The sequence below is a fragment of the Culicoides brevitarsis genome, chromosome 3 (genome assembly GCF_036172545.1).
Source record: "Culicoides brevitarsis isolate CSIRO-B50_1 chromosome 3, AGI_CSIRO_Cbre_v1, whole genome shotgun sequence".
Lineage (NCBI taxonomy): Eukaryota > Metazoa > Arthropoda > Insecta > Diptera > Ceratopogonidae > Culicoides > Culicoides brevitarsis.
The window spans coordinates 7627744-7643466 of record NC_087087.1 but is presented as its reverse complement, the minus strand read 5'-3'; the positions used below and the strand labels follow the sequence as shown (position 1 = coordinate 7643466).

Here is a 15723-nt window from a genome sequence, read left to right as displayed (position 1 = left end):
GATGATAAATATATAACATAACATTAGTATGGCTTTAGAAAAATAAACAAATCGCTTCTCAATAGTAATAAAGCTGAATGTTTATCTGACTCATTAAACATTCATCTAAATGTCATCCATATATTTAACCATCACAAACAAAGTTATATCATATATATATAAATACTTAGTTACTCTCGACGACGACATTAATTAAAGATATAATTAATTATTGATTACCACAAGACCGTAAATAAAATAGTCAATCTTAGATAGTAATTGGCATGCGATGCCACGTGTGATGTTCATAACATATATATAATAATCTCACGTACCAACTGTGACAGAAAAGCCCAGGGTATTCAGTGCATATATATTATTTTCTTGTCTTGCGACAAAATTTTCCTTTATTTTTTTTAATATTAATTTAATGTACATACAATGATGTTTAGATGATGATGGAGAACGTATATATTTAGTGTACAATGTACATTATTTAACAGAAAACTAGAAAAAAAAAACAAAAAAAACGCTTGATGAATGGTAAAATACTCACAAATTGTAAAAACTTATCATTTTGTCGTCCCCTGGATCCACTTGTTGTAAATGTGAAACGTTGTCGATCCCTCATCCCTGTTTTAGGATTTTTAATATCATATATATATTAAAAAAATTAATATTAAGTTACTAACAAACATCGTTAATTAACTTTTTTTACTTATTTTTATTCTTTTCTTTCCGTTTTTTTAATCAATCATTCAATCAACCAACATCTAAAAAAATATAATAAAAAATTATTAACGATAATCATTAAAAAATGGTGTGCAAACTCTACTCTACAAAAAAAAACAAATAAACAATAAATATTAACAATTAAAAACGCATAAAATATATTAAAGTGGCAGCATTTAGGAAAGGTGTACGCGCCGTTCAAATGGTCGGACGTGCAAGTACGTAACGAAAAACCGCAAGTAGTTTAACAAAACATATATAATTTATTATCATAAACGTAAAGCTGTTCGTAATTCGTAATTTATTATATTTATACAAATATTCAATATATATATAATATAACATATATATTTTTATTAATATTATATATATATTATATATTAAATATATTAAACATATGTATAACAAAAAAAAATTAAATTACAAAAAAAAATGTTTAATATTGAAAATTAAAAAAAAACGAACAAAAAAAAAAGTTGTATAATTAATAATAATTTATTAATTAATTAATTGATGATTGTCTCGTTTTTGTATGTAAGTGTTGTTGTTTTATACGAGAAATAAAGAGTACGGAATATATAATTTTTTTTATTACAAAATTAATTACATAAAAAAGTAATAAAAAAATATATTCCTGTTCTTTATTTAAAAAAAAAAAGTTTGAATGTCGTATAATCGAGCGTTGTTTACAATTTTCTTTTATTTTTAAATCGATAAAATTTCAGTTTTGTATATTTATTGTATGACTGTCGTTTGAATGACAAAAAAAAAATAATAAATTTGTCTCATCGTTGTCAATAGTTCGCTTTTAATGTTTAGTCAAAGGCAAGCCTTTATATTTATTTATTATTATTTATTTATTTTTCGATCGATTGGATTCTCTCCCGAAGAAGTCAATAATTTTTTTTTGATGGAAAAAAATATTAAATATTTACAATAAATGTTGTTTAAATTGTTTTTCTTTTATGAAGTAAAAAAAAATTACAATAGAACAGAATTTTTAATGTTTTATTATAATATATACAATAAAAAATAATAATGATGAAAAATAAAAAAAATATATGATGATGATGTTCTAGATTAATATTAATATTTTTTTAATGTTGTGAAATTTTTTAAATTTTTATAATATTTTTTTTAATACAAATCATAGTAAACAATAAAACAACAAGAACAATAAAAAACAAAAAATCTCGATTATTATTATTTTTACAAAATTCTTACGTTTTAATATAATTTGTTCGTTCAATGTTTATTTTGGCTTTAAATGTTTTCCAATTTAGGTACACATATTCAAGAGCAGGCCAGAGGATTTATTTAAAAAATTGACATAATTGATTGATTGCCTGTTGAATGTTTGTTCGTATGTGTGTTTGAACAAAAAAAAAATAATAAACAAAAAAAAATAGGACGGCGAAAATTTAAAGAATTATTAAAAAATAATTGGCTATTTTATTGACGACGATTCAACGACATTTGAAAGTTGAGCTTTTATAGGGAACACACAAACATTAATATTAATTGCACACAAACACAAATAAACGTAAACACAAGTAAACAATTAAAAACTACCAGGCACATACACTTTACACAGGAAAATGGTTAAAAGTTATTTAAAAAGTTATTTTTTAAAGGTGAAAGATATATAAAATAATTATTATTAATAATTAAAAAATATTTTTTTTATTAAAGTTTATGCGAAATGCGAAAAAAATATCAAAGATGACGTAAGAATTTGCACTCCTTTTAAATTTTAGTAAATTAAAAAAAAAATCACACAAAAATCAGTCATTTATTAATTTTTATTAATTTGCACATAATAACATATAACATTAATATTTTTAATTTTTTTTAATTAAAATTAATTTTTTACATTTTTTTTAAATTTTAATTTATAAAAAAAATTAATTTAAATTAAATTAAATAATTATTTATTAAAAAAAAAATTTTAATTATAATTTTAATTTAATATTTAATTTATTTTAAATTTAAAATTTTTTAATAATTAATTAAAATAAATTAAAAAAATTAAATTTAAATTAAATTAAAAAAATTAAAATTTAAATCAAATTAAAAAATTTAAAATTTAAATTAAATTAAAAAATTTAAATAAAATTAAATAAAATTTTAAAAATTTAAATTAAATTAAAAATATTAAATTTAAATTTTAAAAAATTAAATTAAATTTATTAAATTAAAAATGTATATTTTAAAAATTATTTTTTTAATATTTTTTTTTCAAAATGTCTATTTAAAAAAAACATGTTTAAAAACATAAAATAGACAAATTATAATTTTGTAAATTTTTTTTAATTAAATAAATAAATAAAAATGCACTGACAATTCACACTAAATTCTTTCTAATCAATGAGAAAAAATTAACAAAAAAAAAACTTTTAGAGTTACAGCACAATTTTTTAAAAATAATTTTAATTTTTTTTTAATTAATAATTTTTCGAATAATATTTAAGTTTGTGACAGAAAAATGGGTGTTTGGCATGAATCCTCTAACTAGATGTGGCATGATCTGATAAATATGATTGGCATGTAAATATTAGAAAGTAGCCTGGGCAACGCACCTCTCACTTAAAAAAAATAGATGTTGTCGTAGTTAGTTGCTTTTAGTGTTTTAATTGGCAAAAGAGACATTATTTTTTGATATGGTAGTTCTCTTACAAAAATCTGTCTGTTTTTCACTTTTTTCCAAAATTAAAAAAAAAAAAAAAAAATATATATGAATATAGATTTTATATAAAAACAAGCTTTTAGATGAAAATAAAAAAACACATATCTGTAAAAAATTACACTTTATGAGCTAAAAATTAGCAAATTTTTAATTAGATTGAAAAAAAAATTAATTAATAATATTTAGAGAAAAATTACACAAAAATACACTTAACTCTATATAATTAATTAATAAAAACGTTACAAGAGCCAGAGTTTTAGAAATTATTTAACATTTTACAGATGATCATCCGGCACCCACGTTCACTCCCCCAGAACTACCAAAAAGGGTGCACGTGCGTGGACTATCAAGTGGTAATCATTTCTATCTTTTTAACCTTCATTTTTCCTTTTTTTCCTACGTTACAACCTTCTGTTGTAAATAAAATAACAAAAAATCCTTAATTTTAATTTTTTTCGTTGTTAATTTTATCATTTTCGACACTCATAGTTCATAATTTTCATGAATTGCGCCTAAATTGCTCACTGTATTTTACTGCCATACACACCGTGTTTGTCCGCATCCGCATCATTGCATCCGCAGTCTCGTAATAATCTAAAACAATAGCGACGAAATTATTACTGGACTACAGAACACGCAAAAAACACACATTTAGAGCTTAAAATTAATTAAAATAAAATTAAAAAAAAAAACAGAAAATGCTAAGCGAAAGTGCCATATCAAATTATTGGTTTCGAATTGTTCTCTTTTATAATTTGCATGCTTCGGCTTTCTTCTTGCCTCTATCTCTTTCGCTCTTTTTCTCTCGTAGCTTGCCTTTCGCTTGTATAGAGTAAGACGTTCGTTTGTCTAATCTTCCCATCTAAAAAAAAAAATAATAAAAAAAAGAATTAATTCTTTTATAAAGCATCATCATCATTATAATCCATTAACATGCACTTTTTTATGATTCGACAAGAAGAACGTTTAATTTTATTTATTTTTTTGAGGTTGGTGCAATAAAGAAAAATGTTTTGTATTTTATTATTAAAAAAATAATAATAATATTTTTAAAAATAAATATTAAATTTAAATAAAAATATTTTTAAAAAATTTAAAAAATTCTTAATTTTTATTAGTTTCAAACAATTTTTAATAAAAAAAATAATAATTATAATTTTAAATATAAATTTAATTTTAATTTAAGATTATAACTAATTTTAATTAATTTTTTTTAATATGAATAAATTTAAAAATATTTTTTAAAAAAAAATAAATAATTAAATAATCAATTAAAATTTAAATAAATAATTAATAATAACAATTATTTTAATAATTCAAATTAACTTATTTTTTTTTAATAAAAAAATCATAAATATCATTGAATTTATTAAAAAAAAACTAATAAAATTTTAAAAAAAATATATTAAATTAAATAAATTTTTTTTATTAATATTTTTTTTACATAAAAAATAAAATAAATTTAATTAAAAATAATTATTAAAAATTAAATATTTATGTTTTAATTAATTAAATTAAAATTCATAATTTCAATTAAATAAAATTTTGAAATAAAATAATATTTATTAAATTTAAAAATTAAAAAAATTTAAATTAAATAAAAATTTAATTTAAAAATATTTTTTTTTAAAGTTAATTAATTTAAATTTTAAATATCGTTTAAAATTTTAAAATAAATTTTCTCATAAATTTATTGAAAATTAAAGGAAAATATTTTTTTAAAAATTAAAAAAAAAGTATATGAAACATTTTAAAATATTGCTCCAACCTTACTTTATATTTTTTTTTTTTGTAGAATTTTTTTTAAATAAGTGTCTATTCAACATATATATTACCTTAATAATAATAACCTTTTTTTTTAATTAGTAATAATCCGATAAAAATTCTTTAGATGCCCATATACAATGTTTAAGATGTTTCTTTTTTTCTATATTTTCCTGTAATAATTTCTCGATGTGATTCAACAATGGTTTGTTGTCGATGTAAAAATAAAATAAAATAAAAATAGGCGAAATTACTCGTGATCGTGAGGATATTAATTGTAAGTGGTTGTTTGTTTGTATATTAAAAATATATTTAAAAAAATATTAAAAATAACTAATTAAAAAAAAAATTCTCATTAAAAAAATAAAAATTAATTAAAAATAAAAAAAAATTTCTTTGCAGTGATCAATCGAGCGAATCGCGTCGCACGCAACAGTACAGCCATGCCAGCAAACGGTCCAGCCAATCAACTGCAACATAATTCCACAAAGCAAGTTAACAAAGTTAAACCAAATGTAAATAGACAACCACCGGATAGTGTCGTATCGCCATCATCTTACAATAGGTAAGACCAAATGTGCAGACCAACAAATGATGGCGAATACCTACTATCCATCAAAAATATCGAAAAAAAATCTATCGGCGATACAAATTTTCTTCTTTTTTCTCACGTTTTATTTGAAAAAAGTGATTTTAAGAAGAAAAATTTGTAGCAAAAAAATATTTCTGAAATGATCGACGAAAAAACATCAACACTTGTCTATTTTTTTTGGTTTACCTTCTACTTTTTAATTATTATTATTATTATATTATTAGTTTTTAAAAGTTAACAAGTATAACATTCACAGTTTTTAGTTTGTGGTGACTGGTAAAAGTAATTTAATTTACAAACACGAGTTTTTTCACTAACACAATTACAGTTTTAAAGCCACTTTTGGAAAAATTTAAGTTTAATTTTATTAAAATTAATTTTAAAATTTTTAATTATGAAAAAAATGATTAAAATTTTAAAATATTTTTTTCTAAATAATTAATTTAATTAAATAAAAATAAATTAATTAAATTATTTAAATAATAATTTTTTTTATTTTTTATTTTTTTTTTTAAAATATATATTAAAAAATTCAATCATTATTAAAAATTAAAAAAAAATTTAATTAACATAAAAAAATAATATTAAAATATTTAAAAAATTGGTAAATTAATATGTTTACAATATATTTTGTAATTTTTCATTATTTTTTAAATTAAATTATTTTTTTTAATTTGCTAAAATTTTTTTTTATAAAAAATTTAAAAAAATACAATTTAATAATTTTTATTCGAATAATATGAAATATTTCGATGTTAAAAAAATAAAACGATTTTAATAAATTATTTTTATTTATTTTTAAAAATTATTTTTTAAATATTAATGAAAATATGTTATCATAATTTATAATTAAAAATTAAATTAGAAAAGAAAATAATAAAATTATCAAAATATTATTATTTTTTATGAAAATTTATTATTTTGAAATTTTGTTAAAATTTTATATAAACTTGAAAAAGTTTTGATCAGTTTTAAGTAAAAAAAAATCTTATAACTTGATTTTAATTTTGAAAAATTCTTCAATTTCTTAATAAAAGTTAAAATAAATCTTCAAAAATAACAAATTTTTAAACTTTAAATAACAAAAAAAAATAATAATAATAATAAAATTTAAAAATATTTTATAAAATTAATTTTGATAAATTTTAAACTTAAAAAAATTTCCAAAAGTGGCCCATTATTTGTTATTAATTTAAACTTTAGTTTATAGAAAAAAGGCACGATTATGATTTTTATGTTGCAATTTTATGTGCGATGCATAAGCTATCACTGTCTTTCTCACTTCATCGATTTTCATTTCTTTTTCGCACACTCTTTTTTCAATATTCTTCACCTGTAACGTTTTTTTTTCTGTATCACAATTTTACGTTCTCATATTCTATATTTATATTATACACAAAAATGACACTTTTTTGGTCCTTATTGTATCAAAAATCGAAAAAAAAAGTAATTTACACACAGATTGAATACAAATATTGGTATTATATTTCGTATATTGTATTGTTCCTCAGCAACGTAAACTGTATATCTAAGTCTATATATCTAAAACGAATCAATTTTGTCAATATATTCCACAGGGCTCCAGATACAGAACAAAGTCCATATGCGGGCTATCAACTAGCTTACGAAGTGAAAAAGCTGATGTATGCGCTATTTTAACATTTCTAACGTTTTTTTTCCTTCTTCTTCTTACAATTTTCTTTCGTTTCCTGTTGTTTTCCTTTTTTTCCCTTCTTTCCTGTTCAAAAAAAAAAAAAAAAAAAAAAATTTAATAATAAGATTTTTCCATCTCTCCATGTCTTTTTTTGTTGTTTCCATTACTACCTACCTAACAAGGCGTCTGCTTTTGTATCTTTGGAATTATTTTTTTTTGTATTTTGCCTTTGCATGAACGTTTTTTACTCATTAGACTCTCTTTTATTCCCATTTTGAGCGATTTTTAAAGTGAAACGGGTGCTAATTGATGTTGATTGTTTCGCAGGCCGACAAGTCGTGGAGGCGGATCTGGCACGCAGAATCAGAATGGCGGAGTGCAGTTGCAAGCGGGCATCGCTGACGATCAATCGAAAGACTTTGACTTTGAAAAGACCGAAATGAAGTACGATTCGACGGGGATGTTCCATTGGAGTCCCGCGCGCAGTTTGGAAGATTGTATTTTGGTAAGTTTTATTATTTTTTACTTTATAAATTAAGAAAAAAAAATAATTATTTAAAAAAAAATTAAATTATATTTTTAATTTGTATTAATTTAAAATGTCATGTTATTAAAATTTTTTAAATTAATTTTAAAATTGCAATTTATAAAAAATAATTTAATTTTTTTTTTGAACAAAAACTTTTAATTTTTTAAATAATTTTTTTTTTAATTAAAATTTTTTATTAAAAAAAAATAAAATTATTTTTGATACATTTGAGTTTATTTTAATTAAAAAAAATATTCAAATATTAATATTTAAAAAAAATATTTTTTTTTCAATTATTAATTTTATTCATTTTTTACAAAAATTTTTAAAATTTGATTTTTTTTATCAAAATATTTTAATTTTTATTATAATTTATTTTTCGAATTATTTATTTATTTATTTAATTATTTTATTGTTTGTTTTAATAAACGTAAATAAATAATTTGAAAAATAAATTTTAATGAAAATTAAAATATTTTGATGAATAAAATCTTATAAAAATAATTTTAAAAAAATATTATTAAAAAATTATTTTTTTTAATATTAATATTTGAATATTTAAATTATAAAACATAATAAAATTTTCAATGTTTTAATATAATTAATTAAATTAAATTAAACAAAATATTTAATTTTTATAAAAATAATTGAATAAAAAAAATATAGAAATAAATTTAAAAATTTGTTAAAAAAAATTTAAAAAAATAATTATCCAATATTTGAATTAATTTATTTAATTTAAAAAAAATACATAAAATTAATATAATAAATTTAAAAAAATAAAAAAAAATTAAATTTAACAAAATAAATAATATTTATGAAATAAATCTAATAAAAAATAGATAATAATTTAAAAATTTATTAAAATTTTGTTTGAAATTTTGAAAAAATTTAAATATAAAAGTTTTATTTTAATATAATTTGAATATTAAAAAAAAAATAATTTTAAATTAAATAAAAAAATTACCTTTTTTTCTCTTGCAGGATCGAAATCAAGCGGCAATGACTGTGCTAAATGGTCACGTCGTTGTATGTTTATTCGCGGATCCCGATTCGCCGCTGATAGGTTTAAGGAATTTAGTTATGCCACTGAGAGCGTCCAACTTTCATTATCACGAATTAAAGCACGTAGTTATCGTTGGCTCCGTAGACTACATTAGGCGTGAATGGAAAATGTTGCAAAATTTACCGAAAATTTCAGTACTGAATGTAAGTTTTTTTTTACAAAAATTTTTCATAAAAAAAATTTTAACTCAATTTTTCACAGGGATCACCCCTCAGTCGTGCCGATTTACGTGCTGTAAATGTAAATTTATGTGATATGTGTTGTATTTTGTCCGCCAAAGTTCCTAGCAATGACGATCCAACGCTCGCTGACAAGGAAGCGATTTTGGCTTCGTTGAACATCAAGGCCATGACGTTCGACGACACGATTGGCGTGCTGAGTCAACGTGGCAATGAGCAGGAAAACTTGACGCCTGTCGGTAGTCCGATTGTGTTACAGCGACGTGGATCTGTTTATGGTGCAAATGTTCCAATGATTACAGGTAAATTTAATTATTTTCTAAAAAAAAATTTTTTTTTGATAAAATTTTTGATTTTTTTAGAACTCGTGAATGACAGTAACGTACAGTTTTTGGATCAAGATGACGACGACGATCCAGATACTGAATTATATTTAACACAACCATTTGCCTGCGGAACAGCCTTTGCTGTCAGTGTATTAGATTCATTAATGTCAACGGTAATTTTTGGTTTTTTTTAATTTTTAGGAGATTTGTAATAAAATTTGTGATTTTTTTAGACATACTTTAATCAAAACGCCTTAACATTAATTCGTTCATTAATTACCGGGGGTGCCACACCTGAATTGGAATTGATTTTGGCGGAAGGTGCTGGATTGCGAGGAGGTTACAGTACACAAGAGAGTTTAAGTAATCGAGATCGGTGAGTTTTTTTCAATGATTTTCATACAATTTTTCGAAAATTTGTGATTTTTTGTTGAAAATTTGATAATTTTTGAACTATTCGTTGAAAAAATTAAATTTTTGGATTGTTTGTTGAATAAACGATCAATTTTTGGAGTGTTCGTTCAACAAATTATCAATTTTTGGATTGTTCGTTGAAGAAAAGATTAATTTTTGGATTGTTTGTTGAAGAAAAGATCAATTTTTGGAGTGTTTGTTGAAGAAATTTTAAATCTTTGGATTGTTCGTTGAAGAAAAGATCAATTTTTGGATTGTTTGTTGAATAAACGATTAATTTTTGGAGTGTTCGTTCAACAAATTATCAATTTTTGGATTGTTCGTTGAAGAAAAGATTAATTTTTGGATTGTTTGTTGAATAAACGATCAATTTTTGGAGTGTTCGTTCAACAAATTATCAATTTTTGGATTGTTCGTTGAAGAAAAGATCAATTTTTGGATTGTTCGTTGAAGAAAAGATCAATTTTTGGAGTGTTCGTTGAAGAAATTATCAATTTTTGGAGTGTTCGTTGAATAAATTATCAATTTTTGGATTGTTCGTTGAAGAAAAGATCAATTTTTGGATTGTTCGTTGAATAAATAATAAATTTTTGGAGAAAATTTTAATCAATTTTGAAAATTTTTTATTTTTTTTAATAAAAAATTTAAAATTATAACGAAATTTACCTCTTTTCAGATGTCGCGTCGGTCAAATATCATTGTATGACGGTCCATTAGCACAATTCGGCGAAACCGGAAAGTACGGCGATCTATTTGTGGCTGCACTCAAATCATACGGCATGTTGTGTATAGGTTTATATCGTTTTCGTGATACTAGTTCTAGTTGTGATGCAAGTAGTAAAAGATATGTTATAACTAATCCACCCGATGATTTTTCATTACTGCCGACAGATCAGGTAAGCTATCGATCTTTCTTCAAAAAAAAAAAAAAAATCTAACCTCAAAAAAAAATTTTTTTAAGGTATTTGTGCTAATGCAATTCGATCCTGGCTTAGAGTACAAACCCAAAGTACACGGACCGAGTAACGCACGTAATCAAAATCAACAAGCAGCTGGTGTAGGAGGCGGCGGATCAAATAAGGACGACAACTCCTGACTGTTGCTGTGTAGCGCCTTAACTGATGGTCCCTACTCATACATTTGAACAAAAGGAAACGTTTTTATATACAATATAGCGCTACGCATCAAAGATTTATTCGAAAAAATGTTTTATTATATTTTTAACATCCAACAGAATAAATTACCGCCGCCTGTATCGTTATAAACAAACATAACCTCAAAAAAAAAAAATAGAAAAATAGATCATAAGTTCAAAAAGAAAAAAACTGTTTGTAATTGATGCATGGTGCTATATTGTATATAAAGTGAAAATATTATTAAATCAAATTTCACGAGACCAAAATTTTCAAGAAATCTGAGATCTGCTGTTTCTGTGGCGCCCTCTAGTGAGAGCGTCCTAGAAATACACTTGTGAACGCAACAAAATTAGGGCCTAAATTTGATTAATAATATTTTCATTTGATTCCTTGCTACTTATTCAAATGTGTGTTCAAAATTTTGCTACCCACGTCGTTTTAAATAAAGAAAAATTTTGTTACTGTTTTTTTTTGTTTTTTAAAAATAATTAATTATTTAGTTGTGTGAGTTTTTTTTTGTTTTTTTTTTAGAAAAATATTTAAATAAATAAATGAGTTTTATCCATTCCGTTGTAACCTTAAAAAAAAATATTTTTTTTTGAATAAGAATTTTTCGCAGGTTCGTTATTTTTTTATTATTTAATTTTTAATTTAATTATTTTTTGTGTGGGAAAATTTAGCAGAATTCTTTGAAGAGGGAACCATGATAATTTGATGAATTTCTAAAACGAAAAAGATCTTTACGGATATCTCATAAAACAGATATTTCGGTAAAATTCATCAGTTAGGGCTGCTACACGTAACCAGTTATGACTAACAAAACGTTATAATTAAAAACTAAAATAAAATAAAAAAATTAACTTAAACTTTATGATAAGACTTAAAATGAAAACATGAAATCAAGTAAGTAAGAACAGAATTAGACCGAGCAAAAAATCCTTAAATTAATTTGTAAAAATTTAAAAAAAAATATTAAAAAAGAGATCAAAGCTTGTTCCAAGCAAATTTTGTGAACAATCAGTGCTGTGTAACAGTGTTAATTAATTAAATAATTTTTAAAATATTTTTTTTAATTTCTGAATCTCGTTCTCTTGGTTAAAAAAATAAAAAAATAATACAGGAAAATTTTTATTTCTCAAACTAATAAAGAAAAAAAAAAGAGTTATAATAAATAATAAACTTTCAATATATAATAAACTAAAACAATCATTAACATTTAAAAAAAAATGAGAATTTTTAAGAGACAAACAGCATCCTAAAAAAATAGAAAATAAAATAAAAAAATAACAAAACCATGGTTGTTTCTTTTTCTATTCAATAAAAAATTACTAACTAAAAGTTAATATTAAAAAAAATGAATTATTAAAAAAAAAGAGAAATGAGAGCGAACATGTTGCTACAATAAAACTTACGTAAATTATTAACTTTATAGATGAAACAGATTAAAAAACAGCAATTAAAAAAAAATAGTTAAATATATAGAAAGGCTAAGGTTGCAATTATTTATCACCTTCTTAATTTTTAATTAATTTTTTTTTCACATTTTTGCTAAAAAAAAATCGGTCTTGAGCCAATCCTGCCCACAGAATAATAATAAAAATAATTAATAAAAAAAATACTAAATAAATTTTAAAAAAATAAAAACGCGATCATATCATCTCTGTTTCAAAAAATTATACAACAACAACAACACAGAACAAGAAAAAAACTTAACTAGCATACTTTTTTGTACATTGCTTTAAAAAAATAACAACCACTAAAGTTAGATCCTTTTGTGTATTCATAGAGTGATAAAATTCCGTCGTAGATAACAAAAAAAAATATTTCTGCTGTAAATTCTTTCTACAACTAACAAAAAAAATCTATAACTAGAATGCTGTCTAAATCTGTGTAAAGTAGATAGAAGGTGTACAAAAGAGTAAGAAAAAAAAATAAACAGGAAGTTGGTAGAATATTAGCCTGAAGCTGTTATTGCTGCTTACAACTCTTTACAAATAATTAAATACAAAAAAAAAATCTCTGGCTTAAATTGTCATAAAATCTTGTATAGATAAGAAAACAGTGATATATTTAAATAAAATAAATTAAAAAAAAATACAAGAAGAAAATAGGACGCACATTCCTGTAATTCATAAATGTTAATGATAAATTTATTTCAACGAGATTTTTGATTTTTTTTCCATCTACCTAAATTTTATAAAAAAGAGGTTAAATGTGTATTTTTGAATTATTAAATTCAAAAAATTTGTAAAAATATTTTAAATTTTGCATTGGGATTTTTTTAAAATATTATTCAAAAATAAATCCCAATGCACATTTTAAAAATTTTTTTATTAAATTTTAAATAATTTTTTTAAAATGTGCATTGGGATTTATAAATTTGTGCATTTTTCATCAAAAACTTAATGAATTAAAAAATCCCAATGCACATTTTAAATATTGATTAATTATTTTTAAAAAAATTTCAAAATTTCTATTAGGATTTTCTTAATTTTTCTTCACAAAATTAGTGAATTATCAAATCCCAATGCAAATTTAGATTTTTTTTTAATAAACAAAAAAAATCTAAAATGTGAACTGGGAATTTTTTAATTTATTAATTTTTCGATCGAAAATTAACAAATCCCGATGCATATTTTGAAAATTTTATTCAAAAATAATTTATAATTTTGTAATTGTGCATTGGGATTTTTAAATTATTTTTAAAAATTTGTGAGTCCTATAGCACATTTTCAATTTTTTTTTTATTAAATTAAATATTAACTTTTAAAAATATGCATTGGGATCTGTTAATTTTTTAATTTTTTCAAAAAGATAAATTAAAAAATTATTTTGTAATATTTAAAATAATTTTTTTTTTTTTTGAAAAAAAAATTTAGTGAATTGGGATTTTAAAATTTGTGCACTTTAAAAATTAATTAAAAAAAAATTCAAATTGTGCATTAGGATTTTAAATTTTGCAAATTTAAAAAAACAAAAAAAATCTAAAATGAATATTTTAAAAGTTTAAAAAATTTTTAAATAAAATTTTAAAATGTACATTGGGAAATTTAAAAATCTAATTTTTAAAGCTTGAAAAAAATTAATAAAAATATAATTGTGCATTAGGATTTTTAAAATTTTATTAAAAAATTTAAAAAATCCCAATGCACATTTTGGAATTTTTCTAAATTTTTAAAACAATAATTTAAAAATATACATTTATCCTCTAAAAAAAGAAGAAAATAATGCAAAAGAAATATTGTGCCTGGTCCTTTGGTTCGCTATCATTAGAAACTACAAAATAAGGTTAAAAAATATATGTTGTTGACACTCATCACAAGCTGCTAGGTAGACCTTTATTTAAAATTTAAAAAAATTAAAAATATTGCCAAGAACTGAATATTACAAAAAATTTATCAATCCTACCTGGACACAAATCAAATCAATTTTCTAATCTTTTTTGCAATATTTAGGAAAAATCACATCACCCCTTTATTCTCCAACTCTCTATCTCTCTCTTGTAAAGTTGTATGTAAAGATAAGACTAAAAATGCTCGGACAGAAAATAGAGAGAATCGTTTCTGCTAAAAAAAAATTATCTTTAAAACTCACATCTAGTCATCATTAATGATAATTAAAAAAAAAATAAAAAAAAAGTTATATAGTAGCAAAAAAAAAATGTGACGACTATATAAAACTTTATTGTTATAAAAATAAAAGACGATATAGCATTAAAGTACGTGTATAATAAATAATTATTAATAAAAAAAAATAAAAAACAATTTTTAATAATAATTAAAATAAATAATTATAGCAAATAATTATACAAAATAAAAAACTTGCTTTCTGAACGAGTCTCGGGGATGTTCGTTTAAATAACGGACATTGACTAAAACAGGAGCACGAGTCACAAAAAACACCAAATACATTTATAATAATAATAAATAACGTAAATTAATTGTTTAGCAACAAGAAAACAACAACAAAAAGTTAAAGTTTATATAGATTGAGCCACTCATAGTTTATAAAAAAAAATTAAATATAATAAAAAAAAATAAAATACAAAAAAAAATATTATATCATCAAGGATTCGAGATAAATATATTAATTATTATTATTAATAATAATTAAATTTATTAGTTACACTTTATTAATTAATTATTATTAAAAAAAAACACATTCAAAAGATTGATCAAAAATTAAAAAAATAATTATTATTAAAAAAACGGTAATTAACATTTAAAAAAAACTTACAATTATAAGTGTAGCTAAAAAAAGTTTTTTATACAAAAAAATAAATAAATAAAGTTTATTAAAAAAAATATAAAAAAATAATAAATAGTAAAAAAGGTGTTAATATTCACAAAAATTTACTTTTTTTTTGTGTTTTGTTGTTTATATATCATCAAAATTTTATCTTCTTCGTTATGTTATATATTTATAAAAAATTATATATAAAAATATATATAATACAAAAATAAATTTAAAATCTATATCTATTTAAAAAATCTAAAGAAAAAAATTATTTTACAGAAAAAATATATATTTACCTTGAAGAATCAGCAAAAAGAATCATTAGGAAGATAAAGAAAGAAAACTCTATAAAAGAACGAGATCCTTATAAAGAAAAGTCTCTATAAAAATGAATTACTATGTAAAAAAATTATTATTATCAATTATGATT

The 15723-nt window shown here is 21.2% G+C and overlaps 2 protein-coding genes across 22 annotated transcripts in view; one reads left to right on the top strand and one right to left on the bottom strand.

Moving 5' to 3' along the window:
- The window catches only part of LOC134834932 (calcium-activated potassium channel slowpoke), a 54448-nt gene extending 42962 nt beyond the window's left edge, over window positions 1-11486 (top strand). For 11 of the 21 annotated variants that reach the window (XM_063849755.1, XM_063849758.1, XM_063849757.1 and 8 more), the window contains 10 exons: window positions 5406-5438; window positions 5564-5726; window positions 7331-7396; window positions 7735-7912; window positions 8921-9145; window positions 9204-9483; window positions 9544-9680; window positions 9741-9883; window positions 10598-10817; window positions 10883-11486. In XM_063849755.1, coding sequence (XP_063705825.1) covers window positions 5406-5438; window positions 5564-5726; window positions 7331-7396; window positions 7735-7912; window positions 8921-9145; window positions 9204-9483; window positions 9544-9680; window positions 9741-9883; window positions 10598-10817; window positions 10883-11017 — 1580 coding nt within the window. In that variant the 3' untranslated portion in view covers window positions 11018-11486. Of the gene's footprint in view, window positions 1-878; window positions 930-3678; window positions 3751-5405; window positions 5439-5563; window positions 5727-7330; window positions 7397-7734; window positions 7913-8920; window positions 9146-9203; window positions 9484-9543; window positions 9681-9740; window positions 9884-10597; window positions 10818-10882 lie in introns of all 21 variants that reach the window. The other 10 variants (XM_063849743.1, XM_063849741.1, XM_063849742.1 and 7 more) reach the window with 4 other exon arrangements.
- Window positions 1-15723, bottom strand: part of LOC134836089 (thioredoxin domain-containing protein 9) — a 358198-nt gene that overhangs the window by 89912 nt on the left and 252563 nt on the right. The gene's annotated exons all lie outside the window — the stretch shown is intronic.